The following is a 23,102-nucleotide window of genomic DNA, read 5'->3' as shown; positions in this document are numbered from 1 at the left end:
ATTGGTGAAGGTCTCAGCAAGAAGCTTGGTTCACAAGTGCTTATCTGGCAAAACACTACAGCAACTGATTTCCCTCAGTTTCAATAGGACTTAAACATGTTCAAGAAGATTTCCTGCCTGGGGTGATCTTGCATATCATGTTCAATAGTCTGATGGACCAAGGCCTTTGGTTTCTCCATGGGTAGGTGCAATGAAGGGAGACGGACACAAAATTTGACTGTGACTAATTCAGAAACACTCGCCAGGAAAAAGAAAAAGCAACATAAAGGGACAGCGTGAGTAGAACAGAATTGTTAAAACTCCCAGAGCCATCATGAAGGGAAGCCCACATCCCATGGAGAACACTCCCATCTCCACATGTGCCATGCAGGACTGTCCCTACCTGGCTGGAGTCGGACACGCAGTTGCTGTTGCTGCTGCTCTGTGCTGGTGATGGGTTCACAGAGATGACTGCCATGTGCTGCCGTGGGGGGAAGGTTGGGGATGGCTGGATCAGGGGAGGAGTGTGCCCAAAGGCTGAGCTCAGGCCTCTCTGCTGGGTCAGGATCTGCTGGTATGTCACGGGGTTAAGTGGGTGGGGGAAGCTGAATGCCGGACTGCAGCAACGGGAGAAAGAGAAATGATGAGGAGTTATTTTAAACAACATTTATCATATTAGTCAGTCACTGATTCAAGTCTGGCTTCTTGGAGACTCCAGGAGCCAGACTGCAGTGCCCAGACAGATGCCTTCAATGTCAGGATAAGCCTGACTGCAGAGTCACAATTTGACTCACATGTGCTTCAGCAAACTTGTGAATCCATTTTGACCCAAGCATTAGACTGATTGTGATTTCTTTGCTTCCTGTGTAAAAAAAACAAAAACAACAAAAGCCCTTGGGAGTTCAGAAGAGGATGGGACTCGGGCACATCTGGCTTTGCAGCCCCTAAGGCTCCTGGGTTTTCCAAGGCAGACCTCTTTTGCAAACTTGCAGCTTTGGGGTCATGCCAACCTGGATATGAAAAACAATCATCACCTGGCTCACCTGGCACAGATTACAGCAGGGATGAATAAGTATCCATTTAACATAGTCCAAAACCATGCAATTTACTCTGCATTCAGGTGAGGGGAGTGCTGGCTCAGGGGACTGCTGAAGCATGTCACCCTTGCTATGTATGTCACTGGTTCATCTCCAATCTAGGTCAGCAGTGACCAGGAACACCACTCGCCCCTGGCTGCTTGGCAATAACTGGGGCAACAGGTCCAAGACAAGATGCAGCTGTGGGGAGCAGTGAAAACAAAGCTCTGCTTTTGGAAAAAAAGGGTTCACTCCCAGGGGCAAGTCCGCTGGGCAGAGAGAGAAGCCTGCGAGATGCTCTGTGGTAACTCTAGATGTGTGATGCACAAACCACAGACAGCCCAAAAACTGATTATTTGCCATCTTCAAAAAGTGGCTGCCCTGAACCTTTACCCTCATGGTATTTTCCCTCACACCACTAAAACTGCCCAAGGTGTGAGGGCTCAGAGAATAGGGCCATAATTAGAAAACATGCTTAATGACTAATTTTGCTTTTGGAGAGAGTATTTCATTCCTGCTTCTAAGATGCTGTTAAAATAATAACAAAAAAGTCTTTTCATCCTGAATTTCTGGCAGTTATGCTGCTATGTATGTTACCATTTTATAAATCCTGACATATAGAGTATATTTTTAGAACACCGAGAAGGGCTCCAAATTCTTTATTATTAGTTGATTATTCCCTTAGAGGCTGGAAGTTGACCATTAGGTCAGTCCCTGGACTCTACTGATTTGTTAAAAATACCAGATATTACTCTTAATATCTAAGCTGAGATGCTACAGGTATGTGCAGCTAATGACAACAGGTAAAAAGACTAGAAAAAATATAATTACCAGACAAGAAGTTGCAATTTTGCAAGTTTATGTCAGTCTTATATTTGATTTTACCGTCAATTTCTGTATTATGCTGCCTGGATAAAGTAACTTACATAATTAATGCTACACTTATTAATAACACCATCTCTGTTTTCCCCCACAAGTTTTAAGCATGCATAATCTTTGTAACCCTTTGCTTTGCAACATCAGCGTTAATTAGATCTAACATTTTTAACAGTAAAGTAATAAAAAGAATAATAACATTGTGAAACTTGGGTGAAGCAATCACAGTAGGGATTGACAACAGTCAGCCGCCTAATGTAAGTGCTTTTTAATTAAGATTTGAACAAAACTTTACTCAAGGGTTTAGATTTGGTTTAAATACGCTTTTAGAATTAGGCTCTTCTATCCACCCAGGCAACATTTTTTCTAAGAATGTGGGCCAATAATTTGGAGAATACTTTGGAGCAATCTCTTAAATCAGAGTGTTTCTTAATCAGTCAAACTGCTCACAATGAGCATTTTTTAAGATAAATTTATTATCTGTTTCTGCTTGCAGGGAGGCATGATCATACTGTAATTACTGGAAACGTGGTAGCCAATAACTCCAATCCAGCCAAAAAACCCCACCCCAAATGCCACAAAATACCCTTCCACATGCAAAACCAGATGGGGGCTTTGATTTACTATGCCACACAGCCCAGATGCACAAAAGCAGAGGCTGTGAGGAAGGGAAGCTCTTCCTTGCAGGAGGATCATCCCTTCTTTCATGCAGGTGGTTCCCGATGGGAGCTGATCCCAGAGCTTTACCTGATCGTCCCGGCAGATAAATGGCCGTAGGAGCCACTCGCTGCTGAGCTGCTCCTGGAGTTGTTGATATACGCCACAAGGGAGTTTGGGGAGGTCCTGATCATTGTCTGCAGATCAATGCTGGCATCAGAGAGCGGGGAGATAGACAGGGCTCGTTTCCGGCTCAATCTCGGAGTCACCCGCGGGCTCGAAAACCGGGACACTGCAGGGAAGACAGACTTTGTCAGACACGACCGGAGGGCTGCTTCCTTCCTGCAGGCAGGATGCAAGTGCTGAGAACTGCTGCACCCATGACTGCTGCGGGATGCTCAGGACCCAGGAGCAGCGCAGGGACCTGCTGATGGGAGGTTTTCTCTCTTCTGGGCGCTGAATGACAGGGGTCAGGCAGTGCCATGAGCGCCCGCTTGCTCTGCTGTCCTCGGGGCGTACAGAATCCTGTCCATCACCCCCTTTCACAGGCACTAAACTCACTTAAAAGGCAGAAGGCCCTGCAAGGTGTCCATGACTCGGTGTCAGGAGCAGCAGGCCAGGGGAGCTGCACCTCCGAGCCAGGGTGACCATTGCAATGGTGAGAGCGTGCCTGTGTGCGGGGAGCGGAAACCAACGAGCATGAGCACAATGCTCACCCTCCAATTAATGGAGGAGGCCAGGCTCCAGAAACCCTGAAAGTAAATTGAGAGTTTTAAGAAAACCAATTTGGCAGCTCAAGCACAAAGTTCAAGCTCTCTCCCTCCGAGGGGACCTGCCAGTGCCTGGACCCTATTAGCAATTGTCAATCTTTCAGGCATGAAGTAATTTCCAACCCTGCCAGGCCCATTTATGGATCTGCAATACATGACGGGTTACTACTGTAAAAGTTTGGCATCCCTCAGTGTTTTGGCACTGCTAACTGGAACGACTGACTTCACCCAAAGGAAACTCTGCCCAGGCCTGACCCACCTGCAGATCTCTGGGGTGGCATGGACAGGAGTTGCAGATGTGCCATATCACAACTTTCCTCAGTACCATGGTACCAGATCCAAACCCTGCCTGCAATGACTCATTTCTCCAAAGCAAGCACTGTTTGGACTATGTATTAAAAAAAAATTAAATCTAAGGGTAAAATACAGTACTTGGCAATAGGTCCTGGCTGGTAATCCCTGCCATCCACCCAAGGGTGCAGGAGGGCTCAGCTGCTCCAGCTCCTTCCCTTGATGAGAACAGCAATGTATCACCACCTGACTTGCCCAGTGGTGGTCTCCCCAGAAAGCATTCTATGGGTATATCCTATTAAACACTGCAAATAAAACACTGAACTGCCCAGACAGGCAATATGAGCAATTTTCCTCTAGCTGGCTGAAGGCATTGATTTTGGTTGCATATCACCAAATACAAGCCTGGCACTTGGGAAGAGCATGAACTTTCCATCCTGATGACAGTGCTGGTATGTGAGAGGGTGAATGGGATGTAGAGGGAGGTAAGAGGTATTCTGGTGGTGTGATCAAACAATTCCTTGATTTGTCCTGGCTCACAGCAGTCTGTCAGCATCTCCCTGAGACCAGTGGCTGGGTTGCAGTGTCCCAGTCTCCACATGACTTGCCCATGCACCAAAGTGGCTCTGCCATTACCATGCCTGGGTGCTGTGTAATCAATGAGGTTTAACATCACCATCCTCTTAGCCCCTATAAAGACCCTCATTGCACAAGATAAATGACTTGCCCAACATCCCACTAGAAATCCAGGGCTGTTGGTACTTGAACCAAGCACTCTTGTGACTTTTGTTCTACTCCTAATCAGCTTCCAAGAGTTGCTAGATGCAAAGCTTTTACCGAAAATCTGACAAAACTGTGAATTTCTCTTTAAAATTAGATTGTTGCATAGATATTTAACACATTGTTATAATATTTTGTACAACTACATTGTGCAGCCTCACGGGGCAGAGAGATGCTAGAAAACATGACTCAAAGATCAGGTAGCAAACAGGGCAGCAGTCCATAAAAAACACCTTGTGAATGTTAAGGCTGTCCCATGATTTGGAGGGACTAGGCTCAAACTTCCCAAATGTTTGCAGCTAGAAGACTCTAGTCCTGCATGACACTTCCCTGGAAGCTAGAAAAGATTCAGCCACTTTGTAGAGGCACTGTGGACAAAACCAAATGAACTCCCCACAGCAAAGGCTGTCCCAAAAGGCTGAAATGGAGAATTCCCAAACTTCACATCTGGTTCCTGAAATCTGAGCCCTGTCAGAGCCCTGGACCAAACAACATGAAGGTTGCTTGGGCCTAGATCATGATGGTCTGGCAATAAGGAATCTTGACTCAATAGATGAACCACAACCTGGAAAGACCGGGGTGCTCTTCCCAATCCTCCTCAGCCACATCTTCCTGAGCAAGCTGCTGCTTCTTTCTGTGTCCCTATTTCCCAGTGCCATCTATTTAGATGAGTTCCTTTAGACAGGGCTTGTATTTTATTCTGTACATACTGCACCAAGTGCGATGGGGCCCCATCTCAGATGAGTTGTCAGGGTTTCTGTCCTACAAATAATATGCATCTTTCCAGATATAGATATTGTTTCCTGCATTTGCATTCCCACAGTCTCCTCCTTCTCTAACAGAAGGAAGCAGGCCAGATTTGACAGTCATATTTATCTCTGTTACTCCCACATCTCAAGGGAGATCTGTTTATTAATGTGCCACTTCCCTTGATAAATTACTAAATAGAAAGAAAAGCCTTGTACTCATTTCTCGCTGTTCCTTCACATGATTTATGCCCACAGTGCTGGATCAGCCATTGGTTCCCATTAATTTGCAGAGGGAAGAAGACCTGATGTCCAGCAGAAACTGGGTTTTAGCAGTGCAGATGATGTGGGCACTCCTCCCTGCTGCACACAGGTATGTCGCTTTTTCCACATGTAAAACTCTACGGGAAGCTGTCAGATTATCAAGCTCACCTGGGAATTCTCCAGCCCAAAACCAGTAATATGCATTGTGTCAGTGTCCACTCTAATTTAGATCCTGCAAGTACTGTGGGCTATCTGAAATGTTTGATAGCAGATCCAATAGGCTGGGCTCATGCTTTACACAAAAGCCTCTTAGGTCTTGCAGGCTTCCACAGAAAGCTGTGACCTAAAATCGTGCTATGGATGAACAATTCTTCTCTTCTTAATGACAGCCTGCCCAAGGTACCTGGGAAGAGAATCGTCTGGGAAACACAAAAGGAGTTTAGGCACATGAAGAAATGCTCACTAGTGCATTTAGGAAGAGAGAATATTTTCAAAATTATTATTCAAAAGCAGGTTAACAACATTGAGATCGTTCTAAATAATAACGTTTGCCTGACCTGAATCTCCTGATATGAGGACATGGAGCACAAATGTTAAATGGCATCAGCCACTGGGGCACATAAGTGAAGTGAAGATAAGTTGCTGCCTGAGGTCCAGTGTTGTTCCAAAAGAAAAACCATATCCAACTGTTCAGTAAGGACTGTGCCCAGAGAAGGAACTAAAAGCAGGATCTGTTTTTCAGACACACAGATGGAAAGCTTTGGGAACATTTATCACTAACACTCCTCTCTCCTCTCCCCTTTCAAAAATGCTGACTTCTCAAAATGAACAGGATTAGGTTGAATAATTTTTTGATATTTGAAAAATATGTTGGGGGATGTTCCCAAACTGTCAGAGTACCCCCCTTCAACACTCTCATAAGGAAAAAAAACACTGGCATTTTTTCTGTTGTTCTGAAAGTTGTTATGTTCAGAAACCTAAAGTCATCATAGGTAGTATGAATTTGAAACAGTTACACATTGAAATAAATGTAGGAAATTATTTCAAAATTCATTCCACTCCTCTACCAGTACTTCAGTTTTTAAAATTAATTTCTCTATGTCTCTCTTCCTCAGATGGAAATTCTTCCTTACCTTCATTTTTTTTCCCCTTGAATCCTATTGAGATATGGAAAAACCTCTTTTTTGTCACCCAGGTCCGCAAAGAAGTGATGGGCCAAAGTAGATGCAGCAAAACAAGAAAAAAGTGAACTGGTGAATGGAAGCTTACAGTACTGTATGGAGCCCAAAGCCCTGGTCATTGGTGGCAGCATTGTGAATAGCAGCTCATGAAGGACAGTAAAAAATTTACCAAAGGCCTTTGACCCTGGTGTCTCTCCTTACAAAAAGTCAATTCCAGATACATTTTAGAGTGTTTTTACTATTGTGCACTGGCTTCTCCTTACCATTTCACACACATACCCAGATATAGTGACACTCACAAGCTCAGGTCTACATGATAGAGAATAAATATAATTCACATACATTAGGAAATCTTTCAAAACTGCCCAGAGTAACTTTTCAGTAGAAAAAAACCCCTGACTTTACAGCAGCACTGTCTTTTCAGAATAAATATAAATGGCACAGTTCACAACTAAAAGCCATTTCTCTCCTGGTGTGTGTGTGTTAAAATATCTAATTTCTAAACTAGCAGGAATTCAGGGCTGAGTTTTCGAGTGACATTGGCACTGTCTGCCAAATGTCCCAGCCCAGTCCCCCAGACAGCTTAGAGCTGGGAGAGAAGTCCAGATTTCTTTGCTAGAAAGAAGGAGTATCTTTGGCACTTTCCTGTGGTGCCTATGAATTACCACATCCACAAGTTGCACAGAAACTGGGATACTGCTCCCAAATTTAGATTAATGCACAACAGGTCAGTGATGACCAAATGATCAGCTCTTACACGTGGCAGCTTGTGGAACCAACTCTGGTGTCCAAGTGCCCAAGGGCAGGATCAGACCCTGAGTCCTCTAGAAGGTGGGAGCAGAGGTTCCTGCAGAAGGATTCCACAAGAGATGTTTCCTTCTGGAGGGAGAATTCAGACCTTATGTCCCACTAGGAACACTGGCAGTAAAGCCCTCCTGAAAGGAAACGCCAGGCACTCAGTGGGAGCTCCAACAAGGCAAGGAAAATCTTAGGCAACTCTTTGCACACAAACATGTTGCTGTGAATCTCGACAGCACAGGATCATTGGGGGAATCTGCTCCCTAACAGATGAGCCTGTCAGGCACATGGGCTGCAGATGCTCACACCCTGCCTGCCCCCCTCCTGCCTCACTGAAACCTGGCCAGAGCCACTGCTTTCCCTGCATCCCCTGGCTAAGCCCCAGGATAAATACAGTGTTATCAAAATGGTCCCTCCTCCTCATCTTTCACCAAGGAAACTCCATCCAAAGTGTACAGAAATATTCCCCCACTCCCATCATCAAATTAAAACCAAGAGCCCTGTAAAAACACAAGATGGTCCCAAAACTGGTAAGCAGCAATAAACTAGAAACATCTTTGTGTAGCCAGTTCTTTATTCCCCTCTCTCCTTCTGCAGAGGCAACACACTTCTTTTTCAGACTGCAGCAGATGCTGGACATTTGTTCTGGCAGCAGGCACTGTCCTGGGACCCTTCTTTCTTCTCTCCCCAGGCCGATCAACTTTGCAGTTCAAGGAATACTAATGCTTCCCTCAAATCCTGCCTGAAAGGCAAGGCTGCATACTTCTACTCCCAATCCACAAGGTAACTGTTTAGTCGACCCAACTTGCATATGTAAATTGAATTCTTTAGAAACCAGAGTGCAGCAGGATTCCAGACACAGCACTTATGGGGTGCTCTGGGACTTTTTCTCTCTTCTGCACATATTTTTCTGGGGAGGAAAACAGCACTGCTGGCTAGAAATGGGTGGGAAATTGTTTCCCATTCTCTGAACCTTTTCTGAGATTTCAGCAAGTTTCCATTCTATGCTGGGACAAAGAAAATAACAAAAAAAAAGTAGGTCTTTGAGAGTTTTTAAGGAAGCAACTACAGGGCGCGCCGTCTTCCCAGGGTAGCCAACAGCTGGCTTGGTTGGGATGTCATCTGTCATCCAGCACATCCAGCCTGCAAAGCCAGAGCTGCTGTCCCTTCATCCCCAGGGGAAACACTTCCTTCCCATGAGCTTGGCTCTCTGTTTTTGTTCTGGTGGAGCAGTTGCTCCACATGAACCTGCTGGAGAGGGTCCTGAGCTCACCTCTCCCAGCCACGTGCCTGCCAACTGCAGTCAGCACCCTGCTCACTGCCAGCCCTGCTCCTTACCCTGCTGGCTACTCAGTCTTTTCCTTCAAGGAGAAAGGTTCCAACAACACTGACTGAAAGAGGCTGGTGAAGCTGAATCACTGTTTGATTTGGGGAGATAAAGTCCTGCTTAATGATTTGCCCACATACCAGGCAACTGTGCCAGCTGCCGGCTATGCTGGGCTGAACAAAGCCTTTTCCCACTTAAACTGCTGATTGTGAATCAAGACACTTGTGACTACCTGGCACTAGGCAGCAAAAAACAGGGCAGGGATCTGTCCTCTAGCTCCAGAACAGGACAAAATGCAATGACCGAAGTGCAGGGTCATCCCTGTTATTGGTAACTGTTGCACAAACACATCTATGCAGCCTTCCTAACATGAGGGACTATCTTGGACCTAACTTGCACTCAAGATGTTTTCTTCCCATTCCCTTACTCAGCGTGGACAACTCAATCACACTCTCAAAGCTGTGCAAAGTGATGGATTTAAAGATTTTTTTAAGATCTAATTTCCACCCTGACCATCATAATCTTATTCCAAAGATCTGGATCTTGTTCCTAAAGCTGCCACTACTCACTGATCTCCTTTTGCTTTGTGGTCTCCAGTGATGAAATGGCTTTGCTTTGTACAGCACTTTGAGATCTACTGGTGTACAGGCTTATAACAGCAGCAGCATTGAGTAACCGTGGATGGACTCATCTTGAGAGAAAATTACTCCTCCTGAAGGGCTGAGGCTAATCACAGGAAGCCCTGTGCCTAGGGGAAAAAGCAGCTGGAAATATTAAACATTCTCAGAAAGTGGTAGCCATCTCCAGGATCACTGTGTTCCCCACCAGTCTTTCCTGCCCCAGGGATGCTCTTGCACAACCACTCTGTCACCTGGAATAACTCACCATGCAGCACTACTTCTAAAAAAGAAATGCAGAAGATTGTTTTGATCTGGTGAACAGAACCTGTAGACAGCCTCAAAAATACCCCATCAGCAACACTGTGACATTGGAAAGTGATTAATTTTTGATTTGAAAGTATAGGCTCTCAGAAAATGGGATTAAGCCTGGATTTAAACCCTACCCTTGGATTTTGAGTCCCAGCTTGGATGAGGAAATGGAACAGTAGAACTAACTGAGGGGTTGTTTAGATTCCACTGGAACTGAGCTGGTCACCACAGCAGTCTGGTACGTAAAACTTAAATCTGGTCTGCTTTAGTACTTTAACTACTTCTAGCTGCACACTGAAAACCCAGCAGAGATGCAGCTCTGGGCAGCCCAGCTCAGTCACCATGTGAACACTCAGCAGACCTGGCACAGGGTTGGCACCAACAAGCTCCAGCTGACATTTATATCCTATCACTTTTATTGACCTTAGACATTTGATGGAGTGAAAAACACTGACAAAAAACATGGAAGGCACTGAGAAATTCTCCAAGAGATGCAATTACAGGTATGTGTCTGTGGAAGAACTACCATACCCAGCTCCCATGGACCAACCTGCAAAGTCTGCAAGTGGTGTGACACTGAATAGGCCAGATTTAATATATGCTTATCTCCTGCTTTTCCTTTTGCAGGTGCCAGTGCTATCACAGACAAATGATGGTGCTGCATGTGGTTTAACAAGAGCTACCTGCACTCTCAGCAAACTAATTCTTGTGAAGTTTCTATGTTCCTGGCCTCCCTGGGAAGAAAAGGGCTCTCTGAATGACAGATGCAGTGAGGTGGTGACTCACTGGGGGTTTATGTGAGCTACTGATACTCTTGTCTCAGAAAAACACCATAAGAGGATGCTTTATTAAATTATCTGTTCAACTATTTACTTAGGCCCTGCTGATTTAAATTTTTGAAATAACTTTCTAAAAAGAGAAGGAGACACTGTCTCCTCATCCAGCATTTCAGAGCCATCCATTTTACTCTCTGCCTTAATAACGTACAATTCTCTTTTTTCTCTGGGTGATGGATAAACACAGGCACGTGGACCAGGGACTGGTACTGGACTGGTGCTCCTTTATACATTCTTAAGAAGTAGTGTCTCACGTCACATTCTCATCATGTTTGAAAGTTTCCATCTCATGCAGAACACGTGAAAGCCCAGAAAAGGCTTTCCAGTTAATCACCAACAAAGCTTTTCCAAAAGATCATAATAAATGGTTGGTGAGCCCTGGCTCTGCAGTGAATCATGGTTATGAGCTTGGCTGCATGAAACCAAGACCTTTGATACATGATTCACCGTAGAGCTGTTTTCAGGAGAAAGCAAACAGTATGAGAGTCTTCTGCCAAGGGGAGTATCTCAGTACCTCAGATAAAGATTGATCTTCAGCAAACCAGAGGATGAGCATCTTGGGGTGCTGGGAGCCAGCCTGTACCACCATGAAAATAGTTGTGTTTGCTTCCCTCACTGGTTGTTTATCTGGCACTTCAGTGAGGCACTGCTGGTCAGAGATGGACTAATAAGGAGGCAAGGAGGAAGGAGTCTTGTTCATGAGCCCGAGGAGGACTTGGCAGGGCTCACTTGCACCCATCTGCTGTAACCACAGGCATTAACCCTTGGGAGAAAAGACAGAGCAGTCTTACTGACCAGCTGCTTTGTAGCTGAGAAGCCTGGGATGTATTTTGGGTGTTCAAGGGCAGATGGTACCAAGGAGTTTGTTCTCTCTCTCTCTCAGACTAGGATCCAAGTTCCAAATTAATCTAGGAATTGGCAGCACAAAATGACTGTTCAGGTAAAACTTCCACAGCAGCCGCAGATGAGAAACTGTTTTTCCATTAGAAGTATCTGTAAACTCCCATCAGCGAACAGCCAGAACAGCTTTTATCATTCTAAACCAGTCACTTTATGAAGCAGCAAGACCACAAAGTCTTTCATCTTAAAAGCTCAACAACAGAAACTTTGAAGCAGTAATGAAATGATGCAGATCTCCACTCCAAAAACTGTAATGGTCCACAGGCAAATCCAAAGACATCCCAAGAAACGAATCTGAACAAGACACCGAATCTGAAAGTCGAGCTGAGACTTCTCTTTCTTGCAGCAGAAATAATCCACAAAGTTGCCCTCTGTAGTATCTGTACAATCCCAGTTCTTGCAAGATGTATCATGAAGTGAAAGGGAAGCTATTTCTAACAGCTCTAAAAATCATTTGGACCTCATATATACTTCAAGATAGACTCTTTCCAGGGCAGCAGTCAGGGCACAGGGGTGACTCAGCACTGCAGTGCCTAACATTTCTTCCTCATTTAGCCAGAAGCAAGAGCTTTCTGGGCTTGTAACACCCAGTACTACCACAAATACCACACTCCTGCTTTTTAAAATCTCCTTGCACAAAGTACTAGGATATTCTTTCCACTGTGCCTCCCCATTCAGATAGTCTCTCTCCCTGTGGACCCGAGAGGTCCCAGCCAAAATGAGAAGTCCACTGTGCCCAGGACAGCTTTGCATGGACATGGCCTGCCTTCACCCCAGACACCAAGCAGGGAAAACACGGGCTGGGATGTGGAGCTGGAGATGAAGCTTGTCCCCGGGCATGCTCTGGTCACCCAGGGTCAGTGCAGCAGGACAGCAGCAATGCCATCTTGCTGGACCAGCCCATCTCCTACCCATGCTGCAGCCATGCCATCCATCCTCCCTAAGAGACCAGGATGCACATATTTTAAGTTATTTTATATATATCTATGGAAGAGAGTGACCTTTTAAGCCAAAAATTATCGATCAGCACCCAAAGGTTCCAGCAGGGCAGAGTGACCACATACAGCAACCTCCACCTGGAGGTCAGTCCCATCCCTCTACCCCAGAATTCAGCCACGCCAGAAAGAACCTAAGCTGCTACTCACCATCGACAGGGCTGAGGTAATCGTGGAGGTGGGCTGTGCTGGCTGCTCCCCCGCCCTGCATGAGGAGGTCCCCATAGGGGTTCGGGTGGCCGGCCATCAGCGTCATTTGGTGGTAGTAGTCGGCAGGGTTGGCTCCCGGTGGCGGCGGGGGCAGCCCGAAGAGGCCTCGTTCCTTCAGGTGCTCGTGAGCCACTGTTGGAGCCGCAGGCGAGGAGAGAAACATGGGGAGAAGGTTCCCAGAGCAGCGTTAGACCCGGAGCTGGCGCTGGCCCGTCCCCGCGCCCCCCGCCAGCCCCGGCCCGCTCTCCGCGAAGGGCGCGCGTGACGTGCGCTTGGGCGTGCTGCTGTGGACAAAGGAGACCAGGCTGGGGCCTCCGCATTCCTCCATTTCCGCAAATTTATAAACAATCTCTCGTTCCCCCTTCTAATAATCCTCCCGTTCGGACGCAGCCAGCACCCCTGGGAGGGGGGAGAGGGCCCAGGCTGCCGACAGCAGTAACCCTGTCAGCATTAACATCCCTGCCTATTAGGAAGGAAAGACAAATGCAGCCCAGTTCCCGATAGCAGCATGAGGAAATTAAAGCCAAGGTCTAATGCATAGAGCTAGGTTTAGTGTCTGGCAGCGTAAAACCATTTTGGCTGCCAAAGCCAATTACGCTCACTTTCTCCCAGCTGTAATTTTTCAAACTTGGCTCCCCACCCGCCTGCCCCATTAACTTATTTACCACCACCTTAAACAAGGGGAAAAAAACTTAGAAAACAAAAAAAGGAGGAAAAGAAAAGCAACCCAGAACACAATGTCTTTCTTCCACAGCAAACAATGAAACTGGTTTTGGAAGGAGAGGACAGGGCAGAACACACACACACACAGAAGCCATCAGACCTCTCTCTGGTGGGTGCCTGAGAGTTCGGATGACGTTTTAGGGGGAGGGAAGAAGAAGACATATGCATGTCCCCATCTCTATAGTGATGTTTTAGCCATACAAGATAGTTTTATGCTGCCAGACACTAATTCAAGGGCCTTGTTGCTCTCTGGTGTACTTTGCTTTGTTGAAGGGCCGCTGGCCCCTGCAGCAGCCTGGGAGCCAAGGGATGCTGGGGTTTGCTGGGCATGCAGAGACCAGGTCCCCAGCTATTCCCTGGGCACTGAGCCAGCCACCTGCAACTGTGTAATAAAGCTCTTCTGATGAACTAAGGCATGACTTACACCTTGCCAAGTGAAAGCAGTGTTGTGCATTTTCCCCATTCCCTGTTGGATGTCTTCATCCCCAGCTCCCCATCCTATAGGGTCTGATAGGACTCAGAGAGCATGATCACCTCTGCCTGCACCCAGCACCAAGTTCCCAGACATCCTTCTCTGAAGGCTGCTGCAGAGCAGCTCAGAAGTAAGGAGGAAGAAAGCATGGCCCCTCGCCTTCGCTGAGGAGCCACGCTGACCCCAGACACAAAGCCAAGAGGGGATAACCCAGCTGGCTTTGTCTCCTCTGCAACATCAGTCTCAGCCAGGCCAGGCAGCCAGAACAACTGTGACCCTCTCTGGGGAAAGCTGGGTCCCAGCAGAGACGTAAGAACAGGGAAGCTCCTAAGAGAGAAAGAGAGCGCTGCAGAAAGGAACGTACTTTAAACAAAATATTTATAATATGATCCAGCAGTAATAGCTATTCTCACGCTCTGCTTTCTCAGTGCGATGATGCAAAACAAATGTGTAGTTAAAGGGGAAGAAAAAAAAAAAACAACAAAAAGAAAAAGAGACAGCTCTCCCACTTCAGAGAGCAGCTGCGGAGTCTTTGCAGCTGTAAATCCCCGAGTTGTAGGGAATTTCAGCCCTGGTGAGGTCCAACATCGCTGCAGCAGCAGCAGCAGCAGCGCCTTACCGTCGGCAGGGCTGAGGCCCCGCGCCGCAGAGATGACGGAGAGCGTGGGGCTGCTGTGCACGGAGCGCAGGTAGTGCTCCATGTGCGGGGCCACGTAGGGGTGCGGGGGGCTGAAGGGCGACTCGCCGGGCCCGGCGGGGTGCGGGGACAGGCGGATCAGCGAGATGTCCGAGATGACGGGGCTGCCGCTCAGAGGAGGAGGCCTGGGGAGGAAACAGAGACACGCTGTCACTCACAGCCCCCAGAGCAGGCACAGCTGCTGGACACCCTCCTCTGTCCTGCCCCACCACCTTCACCCACGAGGGAGGATTCAAGCACATGGTGGGACAGTCCTCTCCTCTTGGCATACCAGAGTCTGAAGCTCCCAAGCTTCCTGTGGACAGCACCATATTACACAAAATATGTGTTAGTGCAAGGTGGCTCACCCCAACTGGGCTGCTGTGGAAAGAAGCACAAGCTGCTTTAGGCAGAGCTGCACATAGAGGAGGCATAGGGATCCCACCCCATCTTGCACAGAGAGGCCGGCCACACAACGATATTTGAGGCAAACCTGGGGTTTGCAAGCTCCTCACTGCCCCTGGGTATCCAGATGTTTAGTGCTGCCATGTGCAGAAAGCCCTTGACAGGGCAGTCTGTGCAAGGGTGGAAATGGTGCAAGGAGAACTGATGTGATGCTGAGCTGTGCTTTGCTCGGCCCAGCATGAATGGCTTGGCCTGGGCTGGAGCAGCAGCCCCACCTCCTGCGTCCATCATGGCCAGCACAAACCTCCTTGACAGGCTGGTGGTACGGTTCAGAGGGCAAAAGTTCACCAGAGGTTTTACTGCATGCTTTCTGGGGGCCTCCTCTCTTAAATCCCTCAGATCTTCCTCAAGCCAAATGCTACCTGAGAATAATGTCAGTAAATACTGAGGGATTCAGCAGGTAACAAAAAAAGTCACATGCATGTTTCAGTGCTTAAGCAGTTTTTTGAAGGGTGAACAAGGATGGAAGAAAAGGACTTCTCCCAGACATGTGCTCTACTGTACCCTTCAGCCTCTTAGACAAACCACAGAGGGTGCAAAGGAGAAAAAGTTATTCATCCTGACCTGAGAAGCAGAAAATCTGAGCTAGACACCAAAGAGGCAGAGCTGTCATTAGGCAAAACAAAAGAGCAAAATCTGCTTTGTATTAGCGCTCTCTGTGCTCACAGACTGCTGGGAGCAGAGCTGGTGTTGACACACAGGTCACAGCAGGGACAGCATTCGTCCCTGGCTGGGTGCTCTGGCAAAGCTGAGGGAGATGGATGTGCACCCCATGGGGCTGCACCCTGAGCACAGAAAACAACAGGGATTTGGAGGTCAGGGATCTGGGACGTGGGCTGATCCCAAAGGAGAGTATCACAGAAGCCCTTCACTAAGACTATCCAAATATGTCATCAGTGAGTGCATGTAAGATCTGTCTCTCCACGCACAGACAACCACAAACACGATGGTCTGAGCAGTTTTGACACGCCACCAGCACCCCAGGATCTCAGTCCCACCCTGCCTTATCAACAGTTCAGGTGCATTTTAATTTATCTGTAATACTTGCATGTCAACAAAACCACACAAAAATGTAATATAAGCTTTCCAGACTTATTCAGCAATTTAACAAGCATGCTTGTCTTTGTTTGATCTTCTGTGTGTTTCTCTGTCTTTCTGATAAATTAGTAAACCTTGTGGCTTTTTGAACACTTTCTGCTGATGGGTAGTAAATTAAACACTTTCTGAAATATTTATAGTTCAAAGTACTTTCCCATTGCAATGCACTCTGTGGCTCAGTGGTGTGAAATACCAGGCAATGAAAACGTATCACACATAATGGCTTTGTGGAGATGCACAGCCACCAAAACAGGTGGCTCATCAGACCCAGGCCAGGGTTTTGCCAGAGGAACACCCACCAGCATCGACCCTGTTTTCTTTCATGACACCGAAAGACAAACCGATGATGGCATGGCTATTTCAGACCTCATAACCTCCCCACCTGTGCTGCCATGGCCTTCCATTACCAAAGTTATGGGGTGGCCAAAGTGACTCTGGGGTGCCTCTCGCCATGACGTCAGCCGCGGCGGCGAGCTCAGCCCAGGCTGCTGGGGCTGGTTTCTGTCGAGGCTGCTAATAAAGGCATCCGAGCACGGAGCCGACCAATTTATTTCTACCGGGGAGGAGGGAGAACTGAATCAAAGTCTCTGTTCCAGATTTAGTTTCAATTCATTTCTAATAATCTCCACCGCCTCATCTGGAAAAAATGAAACAGGATTAAAAAAAATGATGTCATTAAGAAAACATCTGACTAATTTTTCTTCTGACGAACACTTAATATAAGTGAGGGGCGATGTAAATTAAAAGCAGCCCCAATCTTCCCTGGGCCACAGAGCCTGCCTTAATACATAAGCCATGAAAGAAGTTTTCTTACATATACAATAAGTTCCCTCTTTCATCAGTACTCACAGCTTCTCCCAAAAGGGTTGTGAACTTCTTTGATGCAGTCCTGGAACTATGTATTACCAGGTTTACGAGCCTTTGGAGCCTCTGCTGATCAAACTGTGAGGCCGACATCTAAAATGCATATAACAATATGAAGGGTTTGCTGTTCATTTTCTCTGTGCTAAATTAGGCAGAAATGCTGGAGTCCCTCAGAATAGGAAAACTCCACCCTGAACAAAGAGGTAACACTGGGAAAAAGATCAAGAATTTCCCCAAAATACATGCAGCTGGAAACGCAGCTGGTGTTTGAACATCAGGTTGGCCCTGCGCACAAAGGCTGGGCTAGAGAGCAGGCAGCTCCTTATGGCTCTGCTTAAAGCCTGTCCTTGCTCACTGGTCCATCTGTGGATTAGGATAGCCATACTTCCATCGAGGTCTGGCTCCTGTGAGGCCTCCCAGGCAGGGATTACCTCTCACTGTTGTACACCTACAATTCTAGCAAAATAACACCCCACAGTGCAGCATGTAGCAAAATAATGTGGCTTCCAGGAGCTGCCTACCAGGAACAACTCATTCACCCAGGGGTGAGTATTCCCTGGTTCCCAACTCCCCAAAGGTTTGATTTTTATCCCACTTTTTTCCCAGTTGCATTATTTCTTATCTCATCCCACACTGAGCCATAGCATTGGTACTGCAACTAGACAGTGAGAGGCAGCTGTATCCTCACAGGTCTGCTCCTTGCAGAGGAGAACCATCACATCCAGCTCTTTAGAGGCAGTGGATAAGAGATGAAGCAGCGCTGGGGGAAGGAGCTCTGTCCCCACGCCCAGCTCACATCCAGGGTGGGCAGGGCTCTCCATGCCCATGCCCCAGACCCTGCAGTGGGACAGCCTTCATTCAGCTTGGGGTGGTTAAACAGCCTGTGCAGTGAATCCATGGTTCCAGGTTGTGTTCTTCAGCCTGTCCATAGAGAGCAAACCTCTGCTCTCCGTGTTACTCCCTGCTTACTTCTTGGATCCCACAGATAGCATGAAGAAAACACCCCCATCTGAGGGAGAGCTCCTGGCTTTGCTGAACACAGTGCTGTAAAAATGCTGCTGTCTGCAGTGGGATGAGGGATTTCACCTGACCACATATATATATCTGGAGAAAGTGGGATTCTGCTTTTCAAATAGGCTAAGGGAATTGGATGTCCAAACGCCATTAAATTTAATGTGAGCCAGGGGCCTGTTTTCCCCGCGGCTCCAGCGAGAAGCCCAGGCTCTATAATTAATGCTCAGGACTTGTAGAGCAATTTGCATCTCTGACGAAGCACGTGAGCCTGGATTCATTTCCTCCCCCACCCAGGAGTGGCTTTTCCTTTGCTACTCTTGAACAGAGGGCAACACTGAGGTGTGGGAGACATTACCTGACACCTAAGAGCTGCAGGGCCTCATGGTGCTGCTGGGGGCATAGAAGCTGCTAAAGGCTTTACAGAGCAGGTCTTTACCAGTGCAGTGGGTGACCCCTCTAGGAGAGCAGAAATCCTGGCACAATTTACCTGGCTTCAACTGCCTGCAGAGCAGAACAGTGGGGCAGCGATAACACAGGGCAGCGGAGGAGCACAGTCAGCAAAAGGAGAGATAGCAGCCCCTGAGAAAGAGCACACACTGCCTGTGGGACACTGGGAGACTTCTGGTGGTGTCCCAGGAGCTGGTCACTCCGTAACAGTCCTTCACTGGGGAAAAGAGATCTGCCTAATTTTCCTGCCTCTTGGGTTTTGCTGAAAGGAGTGACAGTTCATCTGAAGCCCTGCAGTCTCATCCCAAAGGCTGGGGGAAGGAGCTGGCAGTTTCCTTTGAAAACCAAGGCAAAGAAACCTCAGCCTGTGTTTTTCAGTGAGGCAGAGCACCATTCACCTGTGTGTGCCCTGGAGCCTGGCAGGTGCTTGTCTGTGATGCTGCTGATGGATGCAGTGCTGAGAAAGAACCCTTGTGGTCCCACAGCTGAGGAGCAGCATCCTCTCTGAGGAACTGGGCTGGGCTCCTGGGAAGGGAAAGCCTCAGGAACTGGCAAAACCAGTGCTGGCTGCTATGAAACAGGCCTTGGGGTGGCTTCTTCCCGCTCTCCCTCAGTGGACATGCACCAGCAATCCCAAAATCTTGAGTGGTGGAGGCAACATCTTGCCACTGCTGTGAGTCTGCAGTCTCTGCAAGGGGCACTCAGCAATGAATGAATGCAACAGTTAAAGAAGCACATTTCTGAAATAATCTCCATCAGTTAAATAAACCCCAGAAAAATGCAGACAATTACCAAGCACTAATGTTCCGTGACTAGTCTAAATTAATACTTATGTGACAAATAAATTCATTCTGCAGAAAACAAAGGGCTGAATACTTTTCCATATGCTTAATGGAATATGGACACTTGAAGGCAATTGTTTTTCTCTACAATAAAGAAATGCATAGCTGCTAAAGAGACATGGAAGCAAGGAACAGAACTACTCCTGGGGAGGAGTATCATACCCTGGTAGAGTTTTGCTATTAAAAAAAAAGCCTTTTAAAGCAAACAGTCCTTTTTAAATCTCACGTAAAACCCCTTGCTTCTGTTTTGTTTTACACAAAACTTTCTAGCCTGTTTTTCCAAGTCCTATACACCCAGAACACCACCTTTGTCTGAAGGAGGTGGAAGAAAACCATATAGATGACTGAAAAATGGACTGCTCTCATGGCAGACACTGCATGGATGGGAGGCCAAAGCTGTATTCAACAGGAAACCTAAAGTGCCCCAGGATTCATGCTAAATGATTCAGTCTAAACAGCTCTCACCAGCCCCTCAGCTTCACCTCTGTTTATTTCTGATTTAAAGTCCCTTACAGCAGGAAGGGCGAGAGGTCGCAGCAGTTGTGCGGTACCCTGAGGATCAAACCCCGCAAGGTCCCTCAGAACAAGGTAACTTCCGGAGGTCAAACCTGGGCCATGACTATCAAATTCACATGGCATTTGATCATTCACCAAGATCTCCCTCCCTGCCGTGTTTTCAGCTCGGAGAGCAGAGGATGTGCCGTGGCCAGGGGCAATGAGGCCATGGGGAACCACTCGTGCTCCCCAGCTCTCCCAGCCCTGCAACAAGTTGATCATCACCCAGTAAAATACCCTGATGATCAAATATAAGACTATCAACTTGGAGAGCCAGCCTATGTGTCCCTCTACAAAGAGATGGAGACTCAAGAGACATCACTGCGAACTCCCAGCCCCCGCTCCATCGGGATGCACAGCACAAATAATATCTTTTACCCTGTATCTTCTCAGCTCTAAAAGAAGGTTAATAATTCTTTTTCATACTCATAAAGACGAATATATAGAAAATCAGAGCTACCATTGCTAATTCAGCAGTTAATGCTCTCACTTATAAGATGTTATAGAGATTATGAATCTCAACAAAAATTGTTACAACTTTTTTTGCAGAATTTTAATGGCCGTGTTTCATGCAGTTTGTATTTTCTCTTTTCCCCTCAAACCTGTCTTTGAGCAAAAAAGGAAGCATAAAAATAATAATAAAAAATATTTATAACAGTAAAATATCTATTAAAAAGGTATTTTATCAACAATTATAAGCTCCCATTAGATGGGTTTATGGATGGAATTGGTAAATTCAGCATTGCAAACAAGACTGTACGGCAAAACTAGATGCTCCTCTAAAAGATGGGCTTTAAGTGCACTGAAAGGTTTGGAGTTCTAAGAGAAGGAAATAGTAATTTCTCCCACTGTAGAAGTTAAAGAGGGGAATCCTGTGGCCAGTGTTGCAGATGTCAGATCAGATAACTGTGGTAATTCCACTGGGCCTTAACAGATAAAAGTCTCTGAATAAGAAATCCATTATTTGTGAATTTGTGGTTTGGGCAGCGCTTTGAGAAGGATTTAGGTAGACACTATGAAAATCCTGCTCCACATCCATTGGCAATGGTAGTTGTCAAGCCTAAAGTCTAATCTTGTACTACTGAAATCAAAGAAAACTCTGCCACCAATGGGAGGAGCAACAAGAACAGGTCTCCAACACAGCTCCTTTGCTTTTCATCTACACAATATCATAATCTAAGGCAGATACAATTTCTTTGCATTATTTCTTCCCATCTCTTAGACTTAATGCTACTTCTAGGGTATGAGTAATTCAAAATACTTGCTCCAGGTAAGAAAAATATTTTTTTGTTACAAAAGTGAAAAAAACCAGTGATAAACATCTTTCATTTTTCCTTTTGAAAGATGATTCCATATTCAAACACGCCCGACTTCAATCCTATATTTATAATATCTAAACCCAAGAACAAATCAAACAACCTATTTGATTTCACCTGATATATATTATTTTTAATAATGAAAACAAAGGTGTTTTGGTTTAGAGCTTGAAACCCTTTTTTATCTAAGTTCCACCGTCACTTAACAATGTTCTTAAGCTCACAGGTTGTTGGCAGCCTCAGTGGGGACAGGGGCAACTTTTGGAGGGAGCAAAGTTGGGAGCCTGAGCACAGGAAATAGTTCTCAGATCAAAAACTCTCCTGACCACATGTGGTTCCTCACTGCATTTGTGATGCATTTACCACAACAAGGGTCTAGTAATGGCTGACATTTGTAGCCACAACTGCAACACAACAACAATAACAATATTTGCTTTTAAAATGGAAGAAAACTACAAATTTTTGTAAGTAAGGTTGCCCTCCATTATAGAACACACAAAGAAGCAAGACATCAAAGGTAGAAATTAGGGTGGATACAGGACCTTCAAACCTAAATCAAATTAGTGTCGTAGGGAGAGATCTTTGATTTAAGCTTAATAGTGGTGATTTTTTCTCGGATTGTTTTATACTTAATCAGCCACACAACCCACTGTGCAGACATATGTTCCCAAAGCACATCAAAGCAAGTAAACACTCTGTTTCAGATCCTAATATCCTTTTTTTTATCCAATTACCTTACTTACATGATCTTTTAATTTAAGTTCTGAAAGCCCACCTTTTCACACAAGCTTTCCTTTAGGAATGGAGGTAGAAGGATGACCAGCTCAGTTCTTGTGAGATACTTGCCAAAAAAACTGCACAACGAATAAATCAAAGCACAGCAGATGAGGCTCTAAGATAGTTTCTTGAGAGATTAATGATGAAAGCCTTCAGAGAAGCAGCATATTTTAAGAAGGGGGACTTCAAGGAAGGTAGCTGAGGGGGAGAGAAGGAAGAAAAGTGAGAGAAAAGGCATGAAGGAAAGCATGGATAGAAGTGCAGGAGCCAGTGAAAGGAAGCAAACCTAAGCAGCAGTGCAAACCTGGAGGCATGCGAGCTTCAGGTTGAAACCACCAGGCATGAGAACCTGATCCCAGCAGTCACAAATTTTGAGAGCTGGGGTGTCAAAATGCTGCAGGGTCAGGGTGGGGAGGGGATGAAGGCAGGGCAGTGGCATAGATGATTGAAGGAGCAAGCCTGGTGGGACTTGGTGAGGGAAAAGATGGGGAGAGGTGTAGCCACAGAGCAGATCCTGATGGCAGAGCTGAGGGAGATCTGAGGGGAGTCAACACTGGTGTGGGGATGTGGGAAATGGGTGTCAGAGAGATGTGTTGGATGTGACACAGCCACTTCTCAGCATCCCATTGCTTTCCCTTGGGACACATGTTGAGAATATTAGCACTTTCAAGTGAATACTTTGCTTGTAGCTGTGAAGACACTGGGCTTTGGAAAACAAATGGAAGTGCATGTTTGTGGGGAAGAAATCTGAGTTTTTGAGTCCCTGCCCAGTATCTCCTTCCTATGCTACTTTTGGGTGGAGGCTTCTCTCCCTTAAAAGGTTGTAACATTCAAGTGCTACAGAAGGGTTTAGCATTTAAAAGACAATTCCTATACTGCTTTGGAAAAGTCTGTTTCCACGTTATACCAGCACTAACCCACCGAGGAAAGAGAAAGGCAGTGGCAGCAACACCACAGCAATGGAGCTCATGGAAGTCAGGCAAACCACGGAAAATGCTTATTCATTCATTACACTTTAAATCTGCCTTGGCTCCATACCTGTCATATCCCAGAAAAGCAAAAAAAGACCATTCCTCTTCATCATGACTGTAATACAATCAACTGGCTGCAGCATTACTCTAACCAACGTTAACTAACAGAGTCTGTGTCTGACATCTATAATTTCATGTTAACAAATTAGGTAGACTCCTGCATTTCCTGGTACCTTGAATGCCCAAGAAGCTCATAACTTTTCTTTA

The 23,102-nt window shown here is 46.3% G+C and overlaps 1 protein-coding gene across 1 annotated transcript in view; it reads right to left on the bottom strand.

The window, feature by feature from the left end:
- Nucleotides 1-23,102, bottom strand: part of GLI2 (GLI family zinc finger 2) — a 188,850-nt gene that overhangs the window by 26,517 nt on the left and 139,231 nt on the right. The window contains exons 4-7 of the mRNA XM_056496726.1: nucleotides 14,430-14,632; nucleotides 12,556-12,747; nucleotides 2,679-2,880; nucleotides 383-596 (exon numbers count right to left, since the gene is read on the bottom strand). Coding sequence (XP_056352701.1) covers nucleotides 383-596; nucleotides 2,679-2,880; nucleotides 12,556-12,747; nucleotides 14,430-14,632 — 811 coding nt within the window. The remainder of the gene's footprint in view (nucleotides 1-382; nucleotides 597-2,678; nucleotides 2,881-12,555; nucleotides 12,748-14,429; nucleotides 14,633-23,102) is intronic.

This window comes from Oenanthe melanoleuca, chromosome 7 (genome assembly GCF_029582105.1).
Source record: "Oenanthe melanoleuca isolate GR-GAL-2019-014 chromosome 7, OMel1.0, whole genome shotgun sequence".
Taxonomy (NCBI): Eukaryota; Metazoa; Chordata; class Aves; order Passeriformes; family Muscicapidae; genus Oenanthe; species Oenanthe melanoleuca.
The sequence above is the reverse complement of the archived record's forward strand: the minus strand, read 5'-3'. Positions and strand labels throughout refer to the sequence as shown.